Source organism: Stegostoma tigrinum, chromosome 28, assembly GCF_030684315.1.
Source record: "Stegostoma tigrinum isolate sSteTig4 chromosome 28, sSteTig4.hap1, whole genome shotgun sequence".
Lineage (NCBI taxonomy): Eukaryota > Metazoa > Chordata > Chondrichthyes > Orectolobiformes > Stegostomatidae > Stegostoma > Stegostoma tigrinum.
The window spans coordinates 48,155,489-48,179,733 of record NC_081381.1 but is presented as its reverse complement, the minus strand read 5'-3'; the positions used below and the strand labels follow the sequence as shown (position 1 = coordinate 48,179,733).

Sequence of the window (24,245 nt, the reverse complement as noted above, 5' to 3'; positions counted from 1 at the left end):
TCTCTCGCCTCCAACACCCCCCCGCTTCTCCTCGACACCACCCCAAGGCTTCCTACCCTCCCCTGACCTCTTCATATCCAACTGCCGTCATGACATCAATCGCCTCAACCTCTCCACTGCTTTCACCCACACCAACCTCTTCTACATGGAACGTGCAGCCCTCTGCTCCAACCCCAACCTCACCATAAAACCCGTGGACAAGGGAGGTGTAGTTGTAGTACGGCGCACTGACCTCTATATTGCCGAGGCCAAGCGCCAACTCTCCCGACACCTCCTCCTACCGCACCCTCGATCATGATCCCACGCCTGACCACCAAACCATCACCTTCCAAACCATCCACAATTTCATCACCTTAGGTGACCTCCCACCCACAGCATCCAACCTCATCACTCCCCCACCCTGCATCGCCCGCTTCTATCTCCTTCCCAAAATCCACCAACTAGACTGCCCTGGTCGACCCATTGTCTCTGCCTGCTCCTGCCCCACCAAACATATCTCCACCTATCTCGACTCCATTTTCTTCCTCTTGGTCCAGGAACTCCCTACGTACATCCGTGACACCACCCATGCCCTCCACCTCCTCCAAAGCTTTTAATTCCCTGGTCCACAACACCTCATCTTTACCATGGACATCCAGTCTCTGTACACCTGCATTCCCCATACAGATGGCCTAAAGGCTCTCGATTTCTTCCTGTCCCGCAGGCCCAACCGGTCCCCTACCAGTGACACTCTCATCCACTTAGCCAAACTCGTCCTCGCCCTCAACAACTTCTCTTTCAATTCCTCCCACTACCCGCAAACAAACAGGGTGGCCATGGGTACCCGCATGGGCCCAAGCATTGTCTGCCTCCTTGTAGGTTACGTGGAATAGTCCCTCTTTCGTAGCTACACTGGACCCTAAACCCCACCTCTTCCTCCAGTACACTGATGACTGTATCGGTGCCGCCTCGTGCTTCCACAAGGAGCTCGAACAGCTTATCCACTTCACCAACACCTTCCACCCCAATCTTAAATTCACCTGGGCCATCTCTAGTAACTCTCTCTTCTTCCTGGGCCACTCTTTCCATCAATGGCAACCACCTGGAAACCGATATCCATTTCAAGCCCACCAACTCCCACAGCTACTTGGAATACACTTCTTCCTGCCCATCTTCCTACAAAAATGCCGTCTCCTATTTCCAATTCCTTTGCCTCCATGGCATCTGCGCCCAGGAAGACGCATTCCACTCCTGAACATCTCAGACGGCCTCGTTTTTCAACGACTGTAACTTCCCCCCCTCACTGGTCGAGAATGCCCTTGACCATGTTTCCTGCACTTACCGCAACTCATTCCTCACACTCCCTCCCTGCAATAACAACCAAAACAGAAACCCCTTGTCCTCACGTACCACTCCACCAAATCTACGCATCATCCGCCGACACTTCCGCCAATTGCAATACGACCCCACCACCAAAGGCATTTTTCCATCCCCACCCTTATCTGCTTTCTGGAGGGATCTCTCTCTTCAGGACTCCCTTGCCCGCACCACACTCCCCTCCAACCCCACCACACCAGGCACTTTTCCTTGCAACCGTACAAAGTGCTACAGGTGCCCCCACACTTTCCCTCTCAACCCCATCCCAGGCTCCAAGAAGACTCTCCACATCAAGCAGATGTTCATCTGCACATCTGCTAAAGTGGTATATTGTATCCACTGTTCCCATTGTGGCCTCCTCGACATCAGGGAAACCAAGCGGAGGCTTGGGGAGCACTTTGCGGAACATCTACGCTCGGTTTGCACTAAACAACTACACCTCCTAGTCGCAAACCATTTCAACTCCCCCTCCCATTCCTCAGATGACATGTCCATCCTGGGCCTCCTGCAGTGCCACAACAATGCCAACCAAAGGTTGCTGGAAAAGCAACTCATATTCCGCTTGGGAATCCTGCAGCCCAATGGTATCAATGTGGACTTCACAAGCTTCAAAATCTCCCCTCCCCCTACCGCATTCCAAAACCAACCCAGCTTGTCCCCGCCTCCCTAACCTGTCCTACCTCTCACCTATCTCCTCCTCCCACCTCAAGCCCCACCACATCTCCTACCTACGAGTCTCATCCCGCCCCCTTGACCGGTCTGTCCTCCCTGGACTGACCTATCCCCTCCATAACTCCCGGCCTACACTCACCTTTACTGGCTCCATCCCTACCTCTTTGACCTATCTGTCTCCTCTCCACCTATCTTCTCTATCCATCTTCTATCCACCTCCCCATCTCTCCTTATTTATTTCAGAACCCTCTCCCCCTCCCCCTTTTCTATGAAGGGTCTAGGCACAAAACGTCAGCTTTTATGCTCCTCTGATGCTACTTGGCCTGCTGTGTTCAACCAGCTGTTGTTATCTCATATCCTTTGACCATCTGTACTGCTTCCACCAGTTTGTTCTGTTGTGAACATTCGTTAAAAATCAAACATCCATCAAACTGCATGTTGGGAACATTCCGAACAATACTAGAAATGAAAATGACTACTACAGATCCTCACCATACCTCTGAATGTTAATTGGCTGAGGAATCCAGAAGTGATACGGTGGTGCGTCACTGAGCTTATTCCCAAGATTCCCCATTGCACCACTGTAGCTCCCTGCGTTCAGCACTCCCAAGAACATATTGGCCAGCCCATAGACACAGTAGCAAAGTAAAACTAAAGGAATCACTACTAACTCAGGGATGTTATCTCCAGTGCTTGAGGCTGGAACACCTGATGTTGTCTCCACTTCACATGCAGTCGGGTTCCTGCAGATCTTACCAGGCTGTTCTTTTCGGAGATTTACGAGATCTTCGTAATCCCCCTTGCCCGTTGGATTATCTCGATCAAACCACTGGGTCTTGCAGTTGTTGTTGCCTGATTAATGCAACAAAAAAGAAAACTGTCAGCAACATTTTAAAAGAAGCTAATGAAAGATTTGTTCATAAAGTGCAGAATTAACAGTGAGAAGTTTTGATATTTGGACTCTGGTTTACAACCAAATTGATAACTAATTCAGTGTGGAGTTTGCACATTCTCCCCGTGTTTGCATGGGTTTCCTCCGGGTACGTCAGTTTCCTCCCACAGGCCAAAGGTATGCAGGTTAGGTGGATTGGCTGAGCTAAATTGCCTGTAGTGTTCAGGGATGTGTAGCTAGGTGGGTTATAGTGGGATATTCCAAGGGTCGGTGTGGACTTGTTGGGCCAAAGGGCCAGTTTCCACACTGTCGGGATTTTGTGATCTATGATTATAATATTTGGTTTCAATCTTTGCTCACAAAGAGTTTAAAATGAAAAGCCCTTCAGACCAAGTGATTGGTTTGCTTTCCTTCCCTCCAATGATGCTATAAGTATGATTGGTCCTTCTTAGTGTTGTATTCCCAGCACTCTGTGCTGCACAAGAAACACTGGAACAGGAGTTAGCTAATTAGCCTCATGAGCCTATTCGATCATTTAACAAGATCATGGATGATTTGTGGCCTAGCTCCATATACCTGCCTTTGGCCCATATGCCTTATCACCTTTTCTTAAAAGAAAAATTATCCATTGGAAATTTAAAACGAACATGTTAAGTATTCAGTTCTTACAACAAAACAAAATAATTATTTGATTCAAACTTCACAGGAATACCACTGCATTTGTTATAGGGCAATGAGTCTGAGTATTAAATCCACTACATATAGACAGATATCCAATGGGGAGATTCAGACCTGAGCTTCATGCAGGCATCAACTGTCTTCCCGTTGCTGTATTCAAGTATCCAACTGCACAGATTTCAATCAGGTGCCATTTTTGTAATTCATTCTTAATTTATTGGATCATGCACACCTTCTACAGTGAAAGCAGGGAGGTGACAGATGTCAACTTGATAACCAAAGTACTGCTCATTGCAGAATGTGGGTTAGGAAAAGCAGAAAAAAAAATCCCCTTGGTTTCACATAGAGGTTTTTGGCATCACTGTTCCTGATTATGCCTGATCCTTGTCAAGGTCATGGATGAGATGGCCTCTTCCTGAATTCCAACGATCCCCCCTTTTCCCAACATGCAAAATCTGACCTTTCCTCCTCCCAATTTTCCGTTACTAGTCTTTTTTTCTGGCCACAGGATCAGGCTGTCTGTTTTCGACAACATGAGGCATCAGCAGAATGTGTTTTATTATTCACTCATAGGATAAGTGGGTGTCACTAGTCAGATCAAAATTTATTGCTTATTTCTAATTGTCCCAGGAGAAATTAGTGGTGAGTTGTCTTCCTGAACTGTTGCAAATTTTGCCATGTAGGGACACCCATAATGTTGTTTGGGAGTCCTACAATTTTGCTGCAGCAACACTGAAAGGATGTCACTATATTTCCAAAACAGGCAGGTGTGTATAATGTCGATCTGTACCAATTGATGATGATGGTGTCACATGTTCATGTGTGATAATGCCAGATCAGATGGTGTGTTGTAATTACATGATGTGGGAACTGGTGGACCCTTTTCTGGTTCAAATTAACCACATATGTTAGTTGCTTGAGGAGCTCCAGCTCACGGTCAATGAACTGGTGTCTGAGCTTTGAATGCTGTGATCCCATCAAGGAGTGGTGTGATACCTGGATACTATTTCAGGAGATACCATTTAGATTAACTACCTCCAATTCAGTCAGTGGTCAGGAACAGGAAGGTATGACTTCAAGTGAGGTAGGGAGAAATCCAGGAGGACCTGTTGAAGGAGCTTCAGTCCTTGTCCTCGACTAACAGGTTTGAGGTTCTTGCTCCCTGTGTGTTTGAAAGTGAGGACTGTTGGAACAATGAGCAAACGGACCATAGCACTGTGGTACTGGGAGTCATTGGTGAGGGGGTAGAAAAAAAATGTAGTTGTAATTGGGGATAGCATAGTCAGGGGAATAGCCACTGTCCTCAGTGTTCAGGATTGAGAGTCCCAAAGGCTGTATTGCTTGCCTGATGCCCAGATTCAGGAAATCTCATCTGGGCTGCAGGGCAACTTGGAGTTGGAGGGAAAAGATTCAATTGTTGTGGTCCACATAGGTACCAATGTTCTAGGGGTAAGAAGGAAAGAGGTTCAGCCGAAGGAGTATGTACAGTTAGGGCTAAATTAGAAAGCAGAACCAAAAAGGCAATAGCCTCTGGAATACTATCTGAGCCATGAGCAAATTGTCACAAGGTCAACGAGAAAAAGAGAAATGCATAGCTCAAAGGTTGGTGTGAAAGAAAAAGGTTTGAATTCATCGGGCTTTGGCACCAGTACTGGGGAAGCAGGTAGCTGTTCTGATGGGATGGCTCCACCTGAATCGTGCTGGGACCAGACTCCTTGTGAATTGCGCAACTAGGACTGTGGATAGTGCTTTAAACTAAATAGTGGGAAGTTGTCCGATTGCATCGAAAATTACGGAAAAAGTGGGAGAAGGCTCAGCAGACACTATTAAAGTTTCCAAAACAAGTAATAGAACAGAGCAAAAGGAAACCATCAGGAATCAAACTGCAGGCACAGCAGATAAGGTGACGGCAATGAGAAGGGGATAGTCAATGCAGGACTGATGTGTTGTACTAAATACATGCAGTATATGAAACTAGTTAAATGAGCTTGTAGTGCAGATTGAAATTGGCAGGATCAGGGCTGGGAACGAAATACCCAAGGATATGTGTCCTATTGAAGGGATGGGCAAATGGACAGAGTGGGTGGGATTGCCTTCTTCAGAAATAAGAAGTAACATAGAGTCAGAAAACGTAGGATGTGTGTAGGTTGACTTGAAGAACTGCAAAGGGAAGAAAGTCTCTCACGGGAGAGTCAGGATCTGGAGCAGAAAGTAAATCAGGAAGTAGAAAAGGCATGTAAGAAAAAAACAATTACAATAATAATGGGAGACTTCAATATGTAGGTGTACTGGGAAAATCAGGTTACTATTGGATCCCAAGAAAGGGAATTCATGGAATGTCTATCTGAGATGATGTTTTTGGAGCAGTTTGTGGCAGAGTCCACCAGGGAACAGACAATTCTGGGTTGGTGATTTGTCATGAGGAAGACTTGATTGGTAAGTTCGAGGTGAAGGTTCCCTTAAGGACAGTGACCATAACATGAAAGAATTCACCGTGCAGTTTGAGAGGGAGAAACTTGAATCAGATGTAACAGTAATACAATTGAGTAAAGGAAACTACAAAGACAAGAGGGAGGAACTGGCCAGAGTTGATTGGAATGAAAACAGGGAGGATGGTGGAGCATCAGTGGCAGGCGTTTCTGTGGGTAATTCTGAACATGCAGCAGAAATTCATGCCAAGGAAGAAGAAGCCTACTGATGGGAAGATGAGGCAACTGTGGCCGACGAGGGAGGTCATGGACAGCATAAAAACCAAGAAAAAGAAGTGTGCGATGTGGAGGTAGGCAGGAAACCACAGACTTGGGAAGCATTTTAAAAACCAGAGGATAACTAAAAAGCAAAGGTAGGGCGACAATGAAAAATGAGGGTAAGTTAGCTAGTAATAGAAAAGAAGATAGCAAGTTGTTTTTAGGTATATAAAAAGTAAGAGAAAGGCAACAGTGGACATTGGACCACTGGAAAACAAGGCTAGAGCAGTAGTAATGGAGAACAAAGAAATGATGGAGGAACTGAAGAGATACTTTGCAACAGTCTACACGGTGGAAGACACGAGCAGCATACCAGAATTTCAAGAGAGCTGAGGCAGAGGTGAGTGTGATGGTCATCACTAAGGAGTAGATACTGGGGAAACGGTATGAAAGTGGTTAAATTACCTGGACCAGAAGGACAACATCCTAGAGTTCTGAATGAGGTACCTGAAGAGATTGTGGAGGCATTCAGTGATACTTTCAGTGATTGTCTGCTTTTCCCTAGAATCACTAAGTGTATGCCACTTTGTCGTATGAGGAGTGGTTGAGGATTCTGGGTCTGTACTCCAGGCACACAATTAATGGTAAGGCCCTGGCGAACGCTGATGAACAGAGACCCCTAGGGGTACAGGTGCATAGTTCCGTGAAAGTGATGTCACAGGTAGATGAGGTGGAGAAGAAGGCATTTGGCATGCTTGCTTTTATTGGTCAGAGCACTGAGTGTAGGAGTTGGGACATTATGTTGTGCCCGTATAAGACATTGTTGGGGCCACTTTTAGAGTATTCAGTACGATTATGGTTGCTTTACTATAGGAATGATGCTATCAAACTGGAAATGGTACAGACAGGATTTACAAAGATGTTGCTGGAATTGACGAGTTTGAGTTATAGGCAGAGGCTCGAAAAGCTGGGACTTTTCCCCCTGGAGCACAGGTCAGCACTCAGCTTCCCGTATCTATGACCCTCGTGATTTTATAAACGTCTATAAGGCGAATAGCCAAGGTCTTTTCTCTCGGGGAGGGAAGTTCAAAACTAGAGGGCATAGATTCGAGGTGAGGGGAAGATTTAAAAGGGACCTGAGGGGTAACTTCTTCACACAGAGCAAGGTGTGTATATGGAAGTAACCTGAGGAAGTGTGAGAGGTGATTACAGTTACAACATTTAAAAGACATTTGGACAGATACAGTAATATGAAAGGTTTATAGGGTTATGAGCCAAAAGCAGGAAAATAGGACTAGTACAATTTGGAAAACCTGGTCAGCATGAAGAAGTTGCACTTAAGCGTTTGTTTCCATACTGTATGACTCTGATTCTATGAACAGGGATCTGATTGAAATTTAGAGAATACCAAGAGGCTTGGACGTGGAGAAGATGTTTCTGCTGGTACGGGAGACTAGGCCCTGAGGGCACAGCCTCACAGTATGCGATGACTCTTTAGAACTGAGATATAGAGGATTTTTTTTAGCCAGAGAGTGGTGATTCTGTGAAATTCACTGCTGCAGAAGGCTGTGGAGGCCAAGTCACAGAGTACATTTAAGACAGAGATACATAGTTTTTGACAAGTAAGGGGATTAAAACCTTAGGGAGAAGGTAGGAGAATGAAGTTGAGAAATGTATCAGCCATTATCAAATGGCGAAGCAGGCTCAATGGGCCGAATGGCTTAATTCTGCTTCTATATGTATGGTCTTATGGTTTTAGGGGTGTGAAATAGAAGTTAGAAATGATGAGCTTGCTCCACTGACTTCAACTTGACAACGACATCCCAACCTCACCAGGAACTTTCAGTGATTGTCTGCTTTTCCCTAGAATCACTAAGTGTATGCCATTTTGGAAATAATAATATCCACTACTCACAAAATGCTTCTGGGCAGATGAATCGTATCCTGTAATCTTCACAGGTGCCATCATCTTGCTTTGCATTCACACAGGTAAATCCAGAAGAAATGCTGCACCTGTTTAAGACAGGGTGAGATCGTGTGACAATGTAGTTACCAAAATAATTCTTCCGTTTTTCTGTTTTTTCCGTGTTCGTGTATCCTTATTGTTAGTTTTCTTCCAGTTTGGCCTACGTAATGTTGGTAAGACTATGAGAAACTAGCCACCAAGAGACACTACTAGTTCTCACTGGTCTCGATACACATGGACAAAGGACATAAATTCGACTGGGACTACACATCCATAATAGCACAAGCCAAACAGAGAAATGCCAGAGAATTCCTGGAGGCCTGGCATTCCAACTGGAACTCCATCAACAAGCACACTGAACTGGACCCGATATACAAACCACTGCAAAACAGAGCTGGAAGGGATGCCAACCACCCCAACAAACTGAGGCATACAAATAACAAGCAGGACAGAACTCTTAATGCTTCACCGGGGGCACACTGATGATGTTACCCAGCAGGGTGATGAAACATTTGCAATCAAACACACCACCTTGGCGAGCACGTCTAGAACATCATCTTCAACCTGAGCTACAAATCTTCTGAGAAAACTTAGAATCTTGATCCACTTTCTTGAGGAGGGATGTAGTTGCTTTAAAGGCAGTTTGGAGATCATTCAATTAATTGATACCAGAGGTGAGGGGTTTACCTTATGAGGACAGGCTGGGGAGTTTAGGATTATATTCTCCAGAGTTTAAAAGAATAAGAGACCTAATTGAGGTATATAAGATGCTAAATGGAACTGACAAAGTCAATAGTAGAAAGGATGCTTCCTCTTATGGGACAAAGTGTGGAGCTGGATGAACACAGCAGGCCAAGCAGCATCTTAGGAGCACAACAGCAGACGTGTCGGGCCTAGACCCGTCATCAGAAAAGGGCGATGGGGAGGGGGTCCTGAAATAAATAGGGAGAGAGGGGTAGGCAGATTGAAGATGGATAGAGGAGAAGATGGGTGGAGAGGAGACAGACAAGTTAAAGGGGTGGGGATGGAGCCTGTAGAGGTGAGTATAGGTGGGGAGGTAGGGAGAGGATAGGTCAGTTTGGGAGGATGGACAGGTCAAGGGGGCAGGATGAGTTTAGTAGGTAGGAAATGGAGCGCAACTTGAGGTGGGAGGAGGGGGTAGGTGAGAGGAAGAACAGGTTAGGGAGGCGGGGACGAGCTGGGCTGGTTTTGGGATGCAGTGGGGGGGGGAAGGGGAGATTTTGAAGCTGGTGAAATCCACATTGATACCATTGGGGTGCAGGGTTCCCAAGCGGAATATGAGTTGCTGTTCCTGCAACCTTCGGGTGGCACCGTAGTGGCACTGCAGGAGGCCCAGAATGGACGTCATCTAAGGAATGGGAGGGGGAGTTGAAATGGTTTGCGACTGGTAGGTGCAGTTGTTTATTGCGAACCGAGCGGAGGTGTTCTGCAAAGCGGTCCCCAAGCCTCCGCTTGGTTTCCCCGATGTAGAGGTAGCCACACCGGGTACAATGGATGCAGGTGAACATCTGCTTGATATGGAAAGTCTTCTTGGGGCCTGGGATGTGGGTGAGGGAGGAGGTGTGGGGGCAAGTGTAGCACTTCCCCCTCATCCTCACATACCACCGCACCAACCTCTGGATACAACGCATCATCCTCCGACACTTCCGCCATCTACAATCAGACCCCCCCACCATTTTTCCATCCCGACACTTGTCTGCTTTCAGGAGAGACCACTCTCTCCGTAACTCCCTTGTCCGCTCCACACTCCCCTCCAACCCCACCAAAAATATCCCCTCCTCCCCCCTCAAGCTGCACCTCCGCTTCCTGTATAATAACCACATCCCACCCCCTTGACCTGTCCGTCCTCTCCGAACTGACCTATCCCCTCCGTACCTCTCCACCTATACTCACCTCTACAGGCTCCATCCCCACCCCTTTGACTTGTCTGTCTCCTCTCCACCTATCTTCTCCTCTAGCCATCTTCAATCCACCTCCCCCGCTCTCCGTGTTTATTTCAGAACCCCCTCCCCATCCCCCTTTTCTGACGAAGGGTCTAGGCCCAAATATCAGCTTCTGTGCTCCTAAGATGCTGCTTGGCCTGCTTTGTTCATCTAGCTCCACACTTTGTTATCTCGGATTCTCTAGCATCTGCAGTTCCCATTATCTCTGAAATAAAATGTTATAGCATGGGATAAGGGGTAGGTGATTTTTAAAAAAAAGAGATTAGAAATTATTTCTCTCAAAGGAAATCTATGGAATTATCTGCCCCAGAATAGGGTGGCTACTGGGATATGGAGTAAATTTACTGAGGAGATGAACAGATTTTTAATTAGTAATATTTTGAAGGATTATAGAACATAGAACATAGAACAGTACAGCACAGAACAGGCCCTTCATTATGCGCGGACTGTCGGAAAATATTGAGCGAAAATATAAAAGCCAGGCGGGAAAACACATTGGCATGTTATCAGAGGCTGCACTGAGGATGTTACCAAGTGCAGTAACGAAACGTCTGCGGAACAACAAACCAGCTCGGCGAGCCAACCAACCTCAACACCCACAATCCGAGCAACAAATCTACTCCAAAACCTTAGAAAATATTGAGGTCAAGATGAGATCAACTGTGATCATATTGAATGGTGGAGCAAGCTTGAGGGGCTGAATTGCTTCCTTCTGCTCCTAGTTCTTATGTTCTTATGTCTCAGGGCTGTAGTGTATGTTTAGATAAGGGGAAAGCCACTGAAGAAATTAAAACAGGGATAGAAATTTAAAATTTGGAACATTGTCAGGACAGGTGCTGAACAACTCCATTTTACAAACACAGAAATCGCTGGAAAAGCCCAGCAGGTCTGGCAGCATCAGTGAAGAGAAAATCAGCATTAACGTTTCAGGTCTGGTGACCCATCCTCAGAACTCAGGGTGGAAGGGTCACTGGGCGGAAACGTTAACGCTGATTTTCTCTTCACAGATACTACCAGGCCTGCTTGGCTTTTCCAGCTACTTCTGTTTTTGTTCCTGATTTACAGCATCCTCAATTCTTTCGGTTTCCATTTCACAGAGAGTAGACAATTGGAACTTGCCCAGGACAGCACAGAAAGTCAAATCTGGGAACAGCAGAAGCACGGACAAGGGTTTCACCAACAGATGAATTAAGTGGAAATACACAGTCTTCGTGAAGGATACAACTTGTTGTTTGAAATACATCTTACAATCAACTGGAATTCCATATGATACACAAAAAAACTTAAGCCATTTGGCCCCTCGAGTCTACTCTGCCATTCAATCATGGTTGATGTGTTTCTTAAATCCATTCTCCCGCCTTCTCCCAGAAAGAGCATGTATCAGTTTCATGCTGAATGGCTCAGGAATTAGCTTTGAAGCCACTGGTTTCATTCTTCACAGTACTAATTGGAGACGATTTCTGCTCCTCAAATTTTGGCCACTGGTCATGTGTGACAATATCAGAGCTAGGAAAAAGTTTCAAAGAGGTAGTGTGGAGAAATAAGCTGGCAACAATCAATATTTACTCAGAGATGTTGGCTCCGGTTTCTGAGGCTGGAACTCCTGATACTGTCTCCACTTCACATGCAGTTGGATTACTGCAGATCTGCCCAGGATTTTCTTTTCGCAGATTCACAAGATCTTCAAAGTCCCCATTTCCTGATGGATTGTCACGATCAAACCATTGGGTTTTGCAGTTGCCTGATTTGTGCAACAAACAAAAAGAAACAATGAGCAATACTTTTAATGATACAACTGAAGCAATTGATGCCATGGATACAAAACAGAAAATTGCTCGTGATACTTTATTTGTTTTAATTTTTATCAGGAAACAGGCAGGGTTTGCTTGTCTTTAGAACAAAAGATCAAAAGGAATATCAAAATATTTAAGATGGGAGAGGAGTGAATTGATAAGCTAGACATCTTACATGCATGCTCAGCCTGATTCTGTAGCAGTGCTGAGGGCTAGGTGCATATGTGCATAGATTGATGAAGGAGTTAGGATAGATTGAGACAGCAATTAGTGAAGTTTATAGTATCCTAGGCTTTATGAATAGGGACATGGAGTACAAGAGCAAGGAAGTCATATTGAAATAAATGAAATAATTAATGTGTTCCAAAGAAGAGTTAAATTGAAGGCAAAATATTGACTTGTTTTCTCTCTCCATCGATGCTGCCTAACCTGCTAAGTGCCTCCAGCGATTTCCAGCATCTGCAATACTTTGCTTTTAGTTTAGAGGTTATATTAGATTGAATTAATTCAAAGACCCTGGTTCAGCCTCATATCAGCATTATATCTAGTTCTCAATGCCTCTCCTTAGGAACACTGTGAAGGCAATGGAAAGGGAGCAGAAAAGATTCGTGAGAAATGTTTCAGGAATGAAGAAACCCAGTTAAGCAAACATATTGGACGTGTTAGGGCTGTTTTCCTTAGAGAAGAGAGGATACTCGATAAAGGCATACAAAATCATAAGAAGTTTGAACAGAGTAGAAGAGAAACTGTTTCCAATTGTGAAAAGATTGAGAATGAGATGGAGTCGATTCAAAGCAATTGCCAAAAGAAGCAAAAGTGATGTGAGGAGAAATTTTATCACGCAGCAAATAGATCAAGTCTGGAATGCATTTTCTGTGGTGTAGGCAGGGTCAGCTGAAATATTCAGAAGAGAATTTGACTGTTAACTGAAAAGGCAGAATATTCAAGGTTACAGAAAAGAGGGGAGAATGGTTCTACATTAATTACTCATTTGGACAGCTGGCGTAGACGCATTCAGCTGAATGGCCACTTTATATGCACTGTAACCTGCCTGTGATCCTGTATAATAGACTCAGGATAATGGTCAGTACATGTCGGGTCAGGGTGCAGATAGCAGAATGGATATTACCCTGGCAACAAAACAGAGACCGATTATTAAAAGTAGTTCTTGAGAAAAGCAAAAGGCAAGAAGTGGAGTTCCACAGAATCAGTGCTGGAACCACAGTTATTCAACTTGCACAGTTTAGATGCTGGAATTGTAAACACATTACTAACATTGTGAGATAGCAGGAACTGCAGATGCTGGAGTCAGAGACAACACAGTGTGGAGCTGGAGGAACAAAGCAGGCAGGGCAGCTTGAGAGGGCAGGAAAGTTGACATTTTGGGTCAGGAACCTTCTTCAGAAATGGGGAGGGGCGAATGGAGCTGTGAAATAAATAGAGAGGCGGGATGGGGCTGGGGAAGGTAGGTGGGATGGTGATAAGTGAGTGCAGGTAGGCAGTGGTGGGGATTGGTCAGTGGGAGGGGTGGAATGGAGAGAAGGTGGACAGGTTGTGTCAGGTCAAAGGATGAGAGGGAGGCTTGGACATGGGATGAGGCTGGGGATGAGGAGATTTTAAAACTAGTGAACTCCATGTTTAGGCCATCAGGTTGTAGGCTCCCAAGGTGGAATATGAGGTGATGTTCCTCCAGTTTGCGATTTGGTCAACTTGGTCTACTGTATCTGCTGTTCCTAGTGTGGCTACCTCTACATTGGTGATACCAAGTGTCGACTCAGAGACCATTTTGTAAGGCATCAGTGCTCTGTACACAACAAATGACGACACCTTCCAGTTGCTAACCATTTTAACTCCTCTTCCTACTCCCTGGATGACATGTCCATCCTGGGCCGCCTCCAGTGTCACAATGACACCACCTGCAAACTGGAGGAGCAACACCTCATAATCACATTCAAATATTAGAAAAAAGAAGTATTACTTTTGATAGGGGAAATAAGAAGTGCACCTACTTTTTGGAAAATAAGAGACTTAAGAGGGTACAGTTGCAAAGAGAGTTCAGATTGTCAAATTAAATTAATAAAAGTAACAATACTTCAACAAAGAAAAGTGCAAACAAAAATCATCAATTAGAGACATGTTTGGAGGACTGAGGGCACATTTCGGGTCTTTATTTTACAAAGTAGATATTGAATATGCAAGAGAACTTGTTTTTAAAAAAAATGTATAAGTATGACTGCTGGACATGTATATGGTCACAGAAATTTGAGGGTGCATACATGAGGATCAATGGTCGGCACAACATTGTGGGCTGAAGGGCCTGTTCTGTGCTGTACTGTTCTATGTTCTATGTTCTATGATCCAGAATTAAGTTGAGTCTAAAGGTGTGTTTCTGTCTTGCAGTTTTTTGTAAATTCCTGAAATTCTAGTTGCTTAAAAACGCTGAGACTGATCAATCTCTTTCAACTCGAAGCCTTCCAGCAGAAATGAAACTAAAATAGGTTATAGGAGAATGGCAATGTCGAAAAAATACCATGCCATATATTTTCCACTAGGCTAGGAAGCGAATGAAAAAGTTTCCTGACTCAGCAGACCTGCCTCGGAAGTGCTTTGCCAGAGCCAATTTTTGTTCCAGATTTGGATGAAGTTGCAAGGCAGAGCTGAGCTTGTTGATTCTGGGAGTAGATCAGAGCTCCAAGAAGGCTACATACTGTTATCACCTCAATTCTCTAGGATGTTATCCTTGTCATTTATTTTTATTTTAGGGTCTCTAGGTCTCACCCTTACTACCTCACTTCGTAATCATTGCCGTGCCACCTCTTAATGGCCCCAGATCCCCACTGCGCACATATCCCCTATGTTAGTTCAGGCACTTCCACTACTACTTCAGGAAGACCGTTCAAAAAACTCATGGACCCCGTGAGAGAAAATGTTTTGCCTGGTCTCTGTTTTAAATAGGTGATGCCTAAATTTTAAACAGTGAACCCTAGATTTTACCATAAGAGGAAGCATCCTCTCCACATCTATCCTGTAGTCCCCCAGGGTCTCAACTGAGTCACCTCTTACTTATCTAAACCTCAGTGAGTTCAAGCTTAGCCTGTCTAAACTTTCCTTATAAGATCACCTGCTCATTCCAGCTGTTAGTCTGGTAATCGTTCTCTGAAAAGATTGTGATGCATTTACATCCTTTTTTAAGACGGTGACCAATGCTATACACTGGATTTCAGATGTGGTCCTACCAGCGCCCTGTATAAACTCTCTACTTTTGTACTCAACTCAGCTTGCAACAAATTATAACATTCTATTAACTGTACTTGCAATGTACTAACATTCTGCAATTTATATTTTAGAATACACAGATCCCTCTGGTCTACAATTTCTCACCGCTTACAAAACAATATGCTTCTTTTCATTCTTCCATCTAAAATGGTAATTTCACATTTTTTTGCCATTATACACCATTTGTCACATCTTTACCAGCTCAGTTAATTCATTAGTATCCATTTGTAGCCTCCTTCGTCTTTGTCACAACTTCCATTCCTATCTATCTCTGTGGCATCTGCAAGTTAGGTATCATTTTAGTCAAGTGTGTTCTCGGTCAAGCATGCATAATAGGTGTTAAGTAAATTAGAGATGTGTTATATATTTGCTATTCTATCTCCTTTTGGCCTTTTAAGGCTCTGCTGTGCATCAGAAATACTGAGCTGTCATTCAATCAATTCTTAAGGCCTTGTTGCTGTAATATTTCTGATATCTCTTCCAAGTGTCTACCCTCAGCTTATCAGTTGAGTTCACGAGGCTCCTTGCATTGAAATTCATTCCAGAAGTCATGGAAAACTCCTTTTTCTGTTTTTTAGCCTTTGTTTCCCCTGCCTCCCATACTTATTTGCTTATTCCTTACTTATTTTTTCTCTCAGATTCCCGACGCTTGCCCCTTAACTCTGGCCACCAAGCCAATTTGAACCCTACGAAACTGCTCCTCTGAAAGCTTCCCACCATGATATTGTTGAGATGAGAACCGCCCAGCTTTTACAGGCCACATCTCTTTCAGGAATCCAAAGCCCTCTTTCAAGCAACATTTCTCCAGCACAGTCAGCAGCAATAATTCTGCACAAAAACGAAAATTGCTCGGGAAACTCAGCAAGTAATGGCAGCATCCATGCAGAGAAAACAGAGTTAATGTTTTGCATCCAGTGACCCTTCATCAGCACTAATTCTCTACTCAGCAGTGGCCTACAAGATTTACAACAGTGTCCCTCACTGATAAGCAGTTGATAACACCTTCTGGGTTTCTGAATTTAACTGTGTCAGCACAGTCACAGAATAAGAGAAATGCTGAACTGCAGAAGGAGGCATTCAGCACTGCCTGTCCAAGTAGGTATTGTGACTTGGTATAACGTTCCTTTCTCCCTGATAGCCTTGCACATTGCTTTTATCCAAATAACCTTTTTATGCCTATTAAATGCCTCAAATAAACCTGCTTCCACCAGGCAATGCACTCCAGACTTGAACCAATCATTGAGTGAAAAGGTTCTTTCTCACACTGCATTTGCAAATCACTTTGAACCCGTGACCTCTTGTTCTTGAATTTTTTGAGAATTGGAACAGCTTCTTCCCATCTACTATTTCCAGCTCATTCAAGATTTTCACAACTTCTATTTGATCTCCACTCAACCTTCCTCTCTGCAAAGGGAATAGTCCCAAACTTGCCAATCTATCCTCATAACTGAGTTTCCTCATCACTGGAACCATTCTGTCAACCTTTTCTGTACTTTCTCCATCGTGTTCACACACTTCCTATAATGTGGTGCTAGAAAGTGCAAACAATGCTCCAAATGAACTGTAACAAGCTTAGCACCACCTCTTGCTTTGTGCTGCACTTAATAAAGCACAGCTTATTGTATGCCTTATTACCTGTTCTCTGCACCCGTTCTGCCACCCTCAATGAGCAATGTAAATATACCCCCACATTCTTCTGCTCCTCAGTCCATAAAATTAAACCTTGTCTTTGGTATTGTCTGTCTATGTTCTTCTAACCAAAATAAATCACATCACATTTCTCACTGAACTTCATCTTCCACCTATCTGGCCACTTTCCCAACCTGTCTGTCTTGGAGATCTACACAGTCCTCCTTACAATGTTTCCAAGTTTTGTATCTGGCATAAACTTTGAAATTATCCCCAAGATCTAGATCATAAGTATATATTAGGAAAAGCAAGGGTCCTAAGACAAGCCCAGGGAAACTCCACAACAAGCCTTCTCCAGCCTGCAAGGCATCTATCAATCCAGGGGTTTGTGCCAGCTTCACAGCAGGAATAACATTGTATGCTTCCCAGACATCTGCTTGTAACTGAAACTGGCATTTAACTGGAATCAGTTCTAGAAGCTCACAAGGCTAATATTGGTTAATGATGATGTGGAGGTGTTAGTGTTGGACTGGGGTGGACAAGGTCAGAAATGACTCGACATCAGGTTATAGCCCAACAGGTTTATTTGAAAACATAAGCTTTCTGAGCCTTATTCCTTCTTCAGGTATTAGTGAGAAAGATAGTATCAGACATAGAATTTATAATAAAAGATCAAAGGGTCACACTACGAATGAGGATATACTAAACAACTCAAGATGCTGTTAAATCTTTAATCAGTTAGAAGTGATATTGCCATGTAGTTGCTTTAGATATTAGGGTTTTATTAGTATATCCTCATCAGTGGTGTGACTCTTTGATCTGCCACTTATAAATTCTGTGTCTGGTACTAGCTCTCACTAACACCTGAAGGAGTAAAGATTCGAAAGCTTGTGTTTTCAAATAAACCTGTTGGACTGTAATCTAGTGTCGTTTGATATCTGACCTTGGTTAATGATAACACTGGCAGCATGTCAGCTGTCATCAATGAACTCAAATGTTCGTCCTGTGTTCTCTATAATTTACAATGACATTACTCTGATTCTACCCTTTGTTTTGGGTTCCTATCACTGGCTGATCGTCAGCAAGTATTCAATACACTTTATACCTCGTAGGTTTTCAATGTGTAACAGTTCAATAACACCATTTTGTTCTAACTTGTACTGACATTCATCATCTTGAACACACAGCTAAACTACAGCACTGATGTCAGAGTAGTTGTCTTAAAAGTGCAAGATAACTATCATTAAGGCAACATTTACAATGTCTAATACTTACAAAAAGATTCAGGACAGAAAAATCGTACTTTGTAATCTTCACAGCTCCCATCTTCTTGTTCTTCATTTACACAGGTGAATCCAGTAAAAATACTGCACCTGTTAATGAGAAGGTGTGATGATGAGTTTGCCAGAACAATTATTAGTCTTTGAAACTGAACAGGGATGAGAGGAATTACTATTTACTCAGGGATGTTGTCTCCAGTTTCTGAGGCTAGAACTCCTGATACTGTTTCCACTTCACAGGCACTTGGATTACTGCAGATCTGGCCAGAATATTGCTTTCGGAGATTCACAAGATCTTCATAATCGCCTTTGCCCGATGGGTTATCACGGTCAAACCACTGGGTTTTGCAATTGCCTGATTAGTACAACAAACAAAAAACACACTGTGAGCAATATGTTTTAAAAGTGGGGTTAAAGGGTATAGAAGAGAGACAGAAAAGTTAACAACAACACTTTGCTTTTGTATTTTCTTTTAATGGCATAATCGCGATTAACCCTAGGTGTTGGCTTCTATTGCTGGAGATGCAGTCCCTAAATACACAGTACTCTGCCTCCGTAGAAGATGCTTGCTGTGCAACTCTGCAACACTCCTCCACATTCCATCCCAACTTGGAAAGATATCACTGCTACTTCAGTAATGCTGTGTCAAAATCCTGGAACTTCCTCCGTAACAGACTGCAATTCCAGAAGGCTTCTCACCACCAACAGCAACGAGGGATTAGCAATAAATGCTGGCTCAGCCAGCAAAGCGAACATCTCACGGAATTAAAAAAAACTATCCAAACAGCAGAGAAGACATATTTATTTAACATGGAGCAAAGCTGTGAACTGATTATTTCCAAAGTGGAGAGTCACAATAAATCAGCATTTACAAGTGGTCAAACACTTACAGAAAGAATCAGCACAGGTAAACCGTATTCTGTAATCTTCACAGCTGCCATCAGGTTGATCTTTATTCACACAAGTGAATCCAGTTGTAATGCTACATCTATTAAAGACAAAACACAAAGTTTATAATGATGGTGTTGACTAAGGCTGCGATAAGGTCAAGAAATGAACAGTGAACATAAACCAAGTGTCTTCAACACAAGACTTCAATATTATTGCATGGCTGTTGTCAGAACCCATAGCCCCTGCCGCACTAAGTGCTTTCAACAATTTTGTGAAACAACGGCATGAATCAAAATGAATAATGACCTTCAGTGGTGGTATTGAGGACCTTAGGGGAAGGCTGAGATATGTCATACATTTGGCACTTGTGGCAGGAAATTGTTGTAAATGTTTCATCCTTGTTCTTTGCACTGATGTTTTGGGGTCCCTGTTATTGAAAATGGGGATTTTTGTGAAGCTTCCTCTTGTTTGCTAAATTGTCTTCTACTATTTATGACTAGATGTGGCAGGACTGAAATGCTCGAATCTGACAGTTACCAGATAAATGAGCAATTGTGGACAGTAAAATTGCTGTAGAAAAAACATATGAGATAGATGTGGGTTATCCATAGATGGTTAAGATGGAGTAGTGAGGCCACGACTTAATGTAAAACCCCACCCAATCTCTTTGAAACACTGAAACATTGCCAAATGAAGATAAAAGGATGCATTATTTACTCAGGAATAACGTCTCCAGTGCTTGATGCTGGGGCCCCTGATGATGTCTCCACTTCACAAGCAATTGGGTTACTGCAGATCTGATCAGGATTTTCTTTCCGCAGGTTCACAAGATCTTCATTGTCGCCATTTCCTGATGGGTTATCGCGATCAAACCATTCAGTTTTGCAGTTGCCTGATTCATGGGAGAAAAAAAATGGTGTGATTTAAAGTTGGATTGTGAGGTTTAACATAATTAAACAAATAAAGTGTAGGTTAAACCTCATAGGGATCTCTTTTATTGCCCTTTCTGTGCTTGAGAAGGTTTCTGTGGTGAAGACATTTCAACTGAGCTATTAGGTAGGAAGTAGCAGGAACACAAATTGTGAGGTTTTAAGCGTAGATTCTTCTTTAAGTCTTAAATTTTATTTCTGTTAAATTTAGTCTATCACCCAAATGAATAAAGACAAAGCACCTCAGGCTGAGTAGATGCAAATCCTGCTCCACATTAGAGCTGCAGAACCTGAGGGTCCACTTATGAGGGAAGACAGCTGAAGAAGTTCAATGTCTTGATTTCAAACCTTCAGCAGCAACTACTGGCACTGCAGTATATCTGCAAGGTTGAGAGTTTGTGGATGGTGGATTTCTTGATGTGGTCACGCTACAGGTTAAATGACGCGGACAGGGAAGGAATTTGTGATTGACAGACAGAGAGGCAGGTGATGCAGAAATTCTCTGAGTGTATCTCATTCTCCAAATGGTATACAGTTCTAAATGTTGCTGAGATAGATGGTTCTTCTGGAGTGTGCAGCCAGAGCTCAGTATACTGCAATTTAGTGGCTCCACCGTATGGGGTGTGCAGGATAAAACTTGGAACGCAATTCCATTGGGGGTGGTTAATAGTTAAGGAAACAGACAGGCAAATAGACCAGGGTTTCATTGCTGGAGAGAATTATAGAAATAATGGGCAATGGATTGCATAAACAGAAGTCTTGGAACTGAAAACTACGCAGACAGTGAAATTTACAAAATAGTTAGCATTAAAACAACCAGGTTGAAAATCTGGCTGCGAGATAATGGGAACTGCAGATGCTGGAGATTCCAAGATAATAAAATGTGAGGCTGGATGAACACAGCAGGCCAAGCAGCACCCCAGGAGCACACCTCTGATGAAGGGTCTAGGCCCGAGGCGTCGGCTTTTGTGCTCCTGGGGTGCTGCTTGGCCTGCTGTGTTCATCCAGCCTCACATTTTATTATCCTGAAAATCTGGCTGCACTTTGTTTTATTTTCATTAAGCTTCAGTCAGGCCCCAATAATACAACGGAGGAAATCTCTCTGAATTCCTGAAAGACAATATTCAGCCTGAATTCAGTGCGTCCTGCCTTTCCACTATTCTGATGGTGGGATTACAATATTTGACAAAGCTTTGTGAATCAATTTTGCATTATAGATTACTCCCAGAAATTCCTTAATGTGTTGTAATGCACAGTTCAAATCCAAAGACAAAAGTCATCATTTTCTTAAGTAAACAAACTGCAAAACGACAATGCTAAAAAGTGGAGGCAGTCTTTCCAACGAGACCAGCTAAAGCTCAAACAGTCAACACTGCAAATGCCCAATACTTACAAAAAGATTCGGGGCAGGTAAATCGAATTTTGTAATCTTCACAGCTCCCATCTTCTTGCTCCTTATTGATACAAGTAAACCCACTAGAAATGCTGCAACTATTTAAGACAGAACAGGAGTTTGTGGAAAAGCAGGTTCTAAAATAAATCACTTTCTCAACAATAAAGATCAAAAGAAGGAAAGAGGAATTGTTAATTACTCAGCAACATTGTCTCCAGTGCTCATGATTGAAATTCCTGATGTTGTCTCCACCTCACAGGCAGTTGGCTTACTGCAGATCTGATCAGGATATTCTTTTTGCAGATTCACAAAATCTTCAAAATCTCCATTGCCTGATGGATCATCACGATCAAACCACCGGGTTTTGCAGTTACCTGGTTTCAGGAAAAAGACAAGATGTCAACAACATCATTAAGATTAGATTTGACATAGCTGGAGCACAGTATGGCAAATGTGAAATCATTACTTCCTTTCTGAAGGGAATCTAGCCATACAGAAATTCAATCAAAGCATTATCAGTTTCAGTTCAGCAGTTGCAGAGGGAACCTAATGGAAGAGCAAAAAGGGAAGGTCCAGAAACAGAATTTACTTGTGCGCATAAGCATTTGTTAATCGTCGAGCGCATCATTTTCACATCAGAAGTCAGCTGGATTAAAGGCTCAAATGGTCAGCCTCCTCAGGTTACTTTCTGTAACGAAGGTAATAACTTTCTGTTTCCTACTCCCATTTTCCTTTAAGGTTCAGGATGGACATAAACATCTCAAGGCATCATATAAAGCAAGGAGACAAACTGGAAGCCAGAAGAACACAGCTAACTAGGCAGCATCTGGAGAAACGGAGAAGTCAGGGTTTCAGGTCTTACCCTTCTTCAGGACTGGATGTTGGGGTAGGGGAAGCTGCAGATAAAGAGAGGGGTGGGAAGGGGATAGTGGAATGGTGGTGATAGGTGGGCACTGTTAGTAGGTATGACAGGTATGGCCAGGTTGGTTGATGGGAGGGATGAATCCAATTGGTTGCTGGAATGGAGGATCAGAAGGTGGAACAGAGGGAGGAGGTGGGGCTGGAAGGGAAGCGGGGGGTTGGGTGGTAAGTTATTTGAATTTGGAGAACTCAATATTGAATCCTCGGGCTGTTGGATGACCAAATGGAAGATAAGTTGTTCTTCAGATTTGAGTTCTGAGTTGCTACGACACTGGAGGAGGCTGAGGATGGGCATGTTGGAGAGGGAGTGGGGGGGAGTTGAAATGGGCAGTGATCAGAAAATTAGGCTGACCATTACAGGCCAGGCAAAGGTGTTCGGCAAAATGGTTACCTAGTCTATGTTTGGTCTCACCAACGGAGAGAAGACCATATTGGGAGCACCGGACACAATAGGTTAGATTGGAGGAGATGCCGGTGAAGGTCTGTGTCATCTGGAAGGGCTATTTAGGGCTTAAGATGGATATGAACGAGGTGGCATCTTTTACAGTTACAGGGCAAGGTACTGGGCGGGTTGGAGTGGTTGGTAGGGAGTGTGGTGCAAACTAAGGATAGACGAAGGGAATGTTCCTTGTGGAATGCAGACAGGGGTGGTGAGTGGAAGATGCTCTGGGTGTTGGGGTTTAATTGAAGTTGGTGGAAGTGTTTGAGGATGCTATGTTGGATGCGGAAGCTGGAGGGGTGGGAAGTGAGGACAAGGAAGACCCTATTTTTATTTTGTTTGTGGTGGGTGGTGGTTAAGAAATGGGGAGTGGGGCATGGAGGAGGCATGGTGGAGGGCTGTCTGGATGACAGGGTAGGAAAAGAGCACTGTTTGAAAAAGGCGGACATCCAGGATGCTTAGGAATAGAATGTCTCTGCTTCAGAGCAGACACAACAGAAATGGATGAAGTGGGAAAATGGGGTGGAGTTTTTGTAGGATACAGGGTGGGAGGAGGTGTGGTCTTGGTAACTATGGGAGTCTGTGGGTTCATAGTAAATGTCAGTCTGTAAACTATCACCTGTAAACTTTGTCTCTCCACAGATGTTGACAGACCTGCTGAGTTTTTCCAGCATTTAGGTTTATTTTGGATCTCCAGCATCAACAGTATTTTGCTTTCACTTGAGAATCACATTTCACAAGTATCTCAGGGACTAGAATGAGAGAACTTAAGACAAGAAGTGAGTGGCTGAGTGATCTCTTTCTATTATTGCTTGTGCTTTGTGTTGCAAACCTGAATAGCAATATATGGCCATTTTTGCTAAGGATTTCCAGTTGCTGGAATTGAACCAGATAACAATCAAGATCAAGATCTTTCCATTTAGGATCCCAAAAAGCAACGATGGAAAATGTTCATCCTGACCAATTTCTGAGAACAAGACCTAATCCCAAATGAAATGACTATTTTCAAAGCCTAGCTCTCAGCCAGTTTTTGCTGTGGATCCCAGGGTATCTCTGTCAAACTTTTACTGTTACTAATGTAAGTCTTCACCAATAATCTGCCACAAAATACCTCCAGAAACACTCTTAAAACTTCTACTTTGAGCCAAAGTAAGGGGAAAACACATCAGCTGCAGCACTTGACTTCGACTTTAAACAGCCTGGTCCAGGGCCAATTTCACCTTTGATACATGTTATTCCTGACTGACTATCATAGACTTTGACATATGTGCATGGTTCAGGTTTCACATCTGAATAGTGTACATTCACAACGTTCAGGACATACAGCTGTATTCACCTTTCTTCTGCAACAATTTCATAAGGTAGGGCTTCTGCAAGTCGGGACCTGGACCTTAGATGGAGTCACAAGTTGAGTTTTGAGGTCCCAAGCTCTGGACAGCAATAGCCCCATTGAAATCTGACCAAGTTCTCAGACCAGTG

General features: G+C 43.5%; 1 protein-coding gene across 3 annotated transcripts in view; it reads right to left on the bottom strand.

The window, feature by feature from the left end:
* Nucleotides 1-24,245, bottom strand: part of si:dkey-205h13.2 (uncharacterized) — a 156,220-nt gene that overhangs the window by 49,182 nt on the left and 82,793 nt on the right. For all 3 annotated transcript variants that reach the window (XM_059638018.1, XM_059638017.1, XM_059638019.1), the window contains 9 exons: nucleotides 21,606-21,780; nucleotides 21,407-21,504; nucleotides 19,802-19,976; nucleotides 19,084-19,181; nucleotides 18,374-18,548; nucleotides 18,189-18,286; nucleotides 11,782-11,956; nucleotides 8,201-8,298; nucleotides 2,700-2,880 (listed from right to left, as the gene is read on the bottom strand). In XM_059638018.1, the coding sequence (XP_059494001.1) occupies nucleotides 2,700-2,880; nucleotides 8,201-8,298; nucleotides 11,782-11,956; nucleotides 18,189-18,286; nucleotides 18,374-18,548; nucleotides 19,084-19,181; nucleotides 19,802-19,976; nucleotides 21,407-21,504; nucleotides 21,606-21,780 (1,273 nt within the window). The remainder of the gene's footprint in view (nucleotides 1-2,699; nucleotides 2,881-8,200; nucleotides 8,299-11,781; nucleotides 11,957-18,188; nucleotides 18,287-18,373; nucleotides 18,549-19,083; nucleotides 19,182-19,801; nucleotides 19,977-21,406; nucleotides 21,505-21,605; nucleotides 21,781-24,245) is intronic.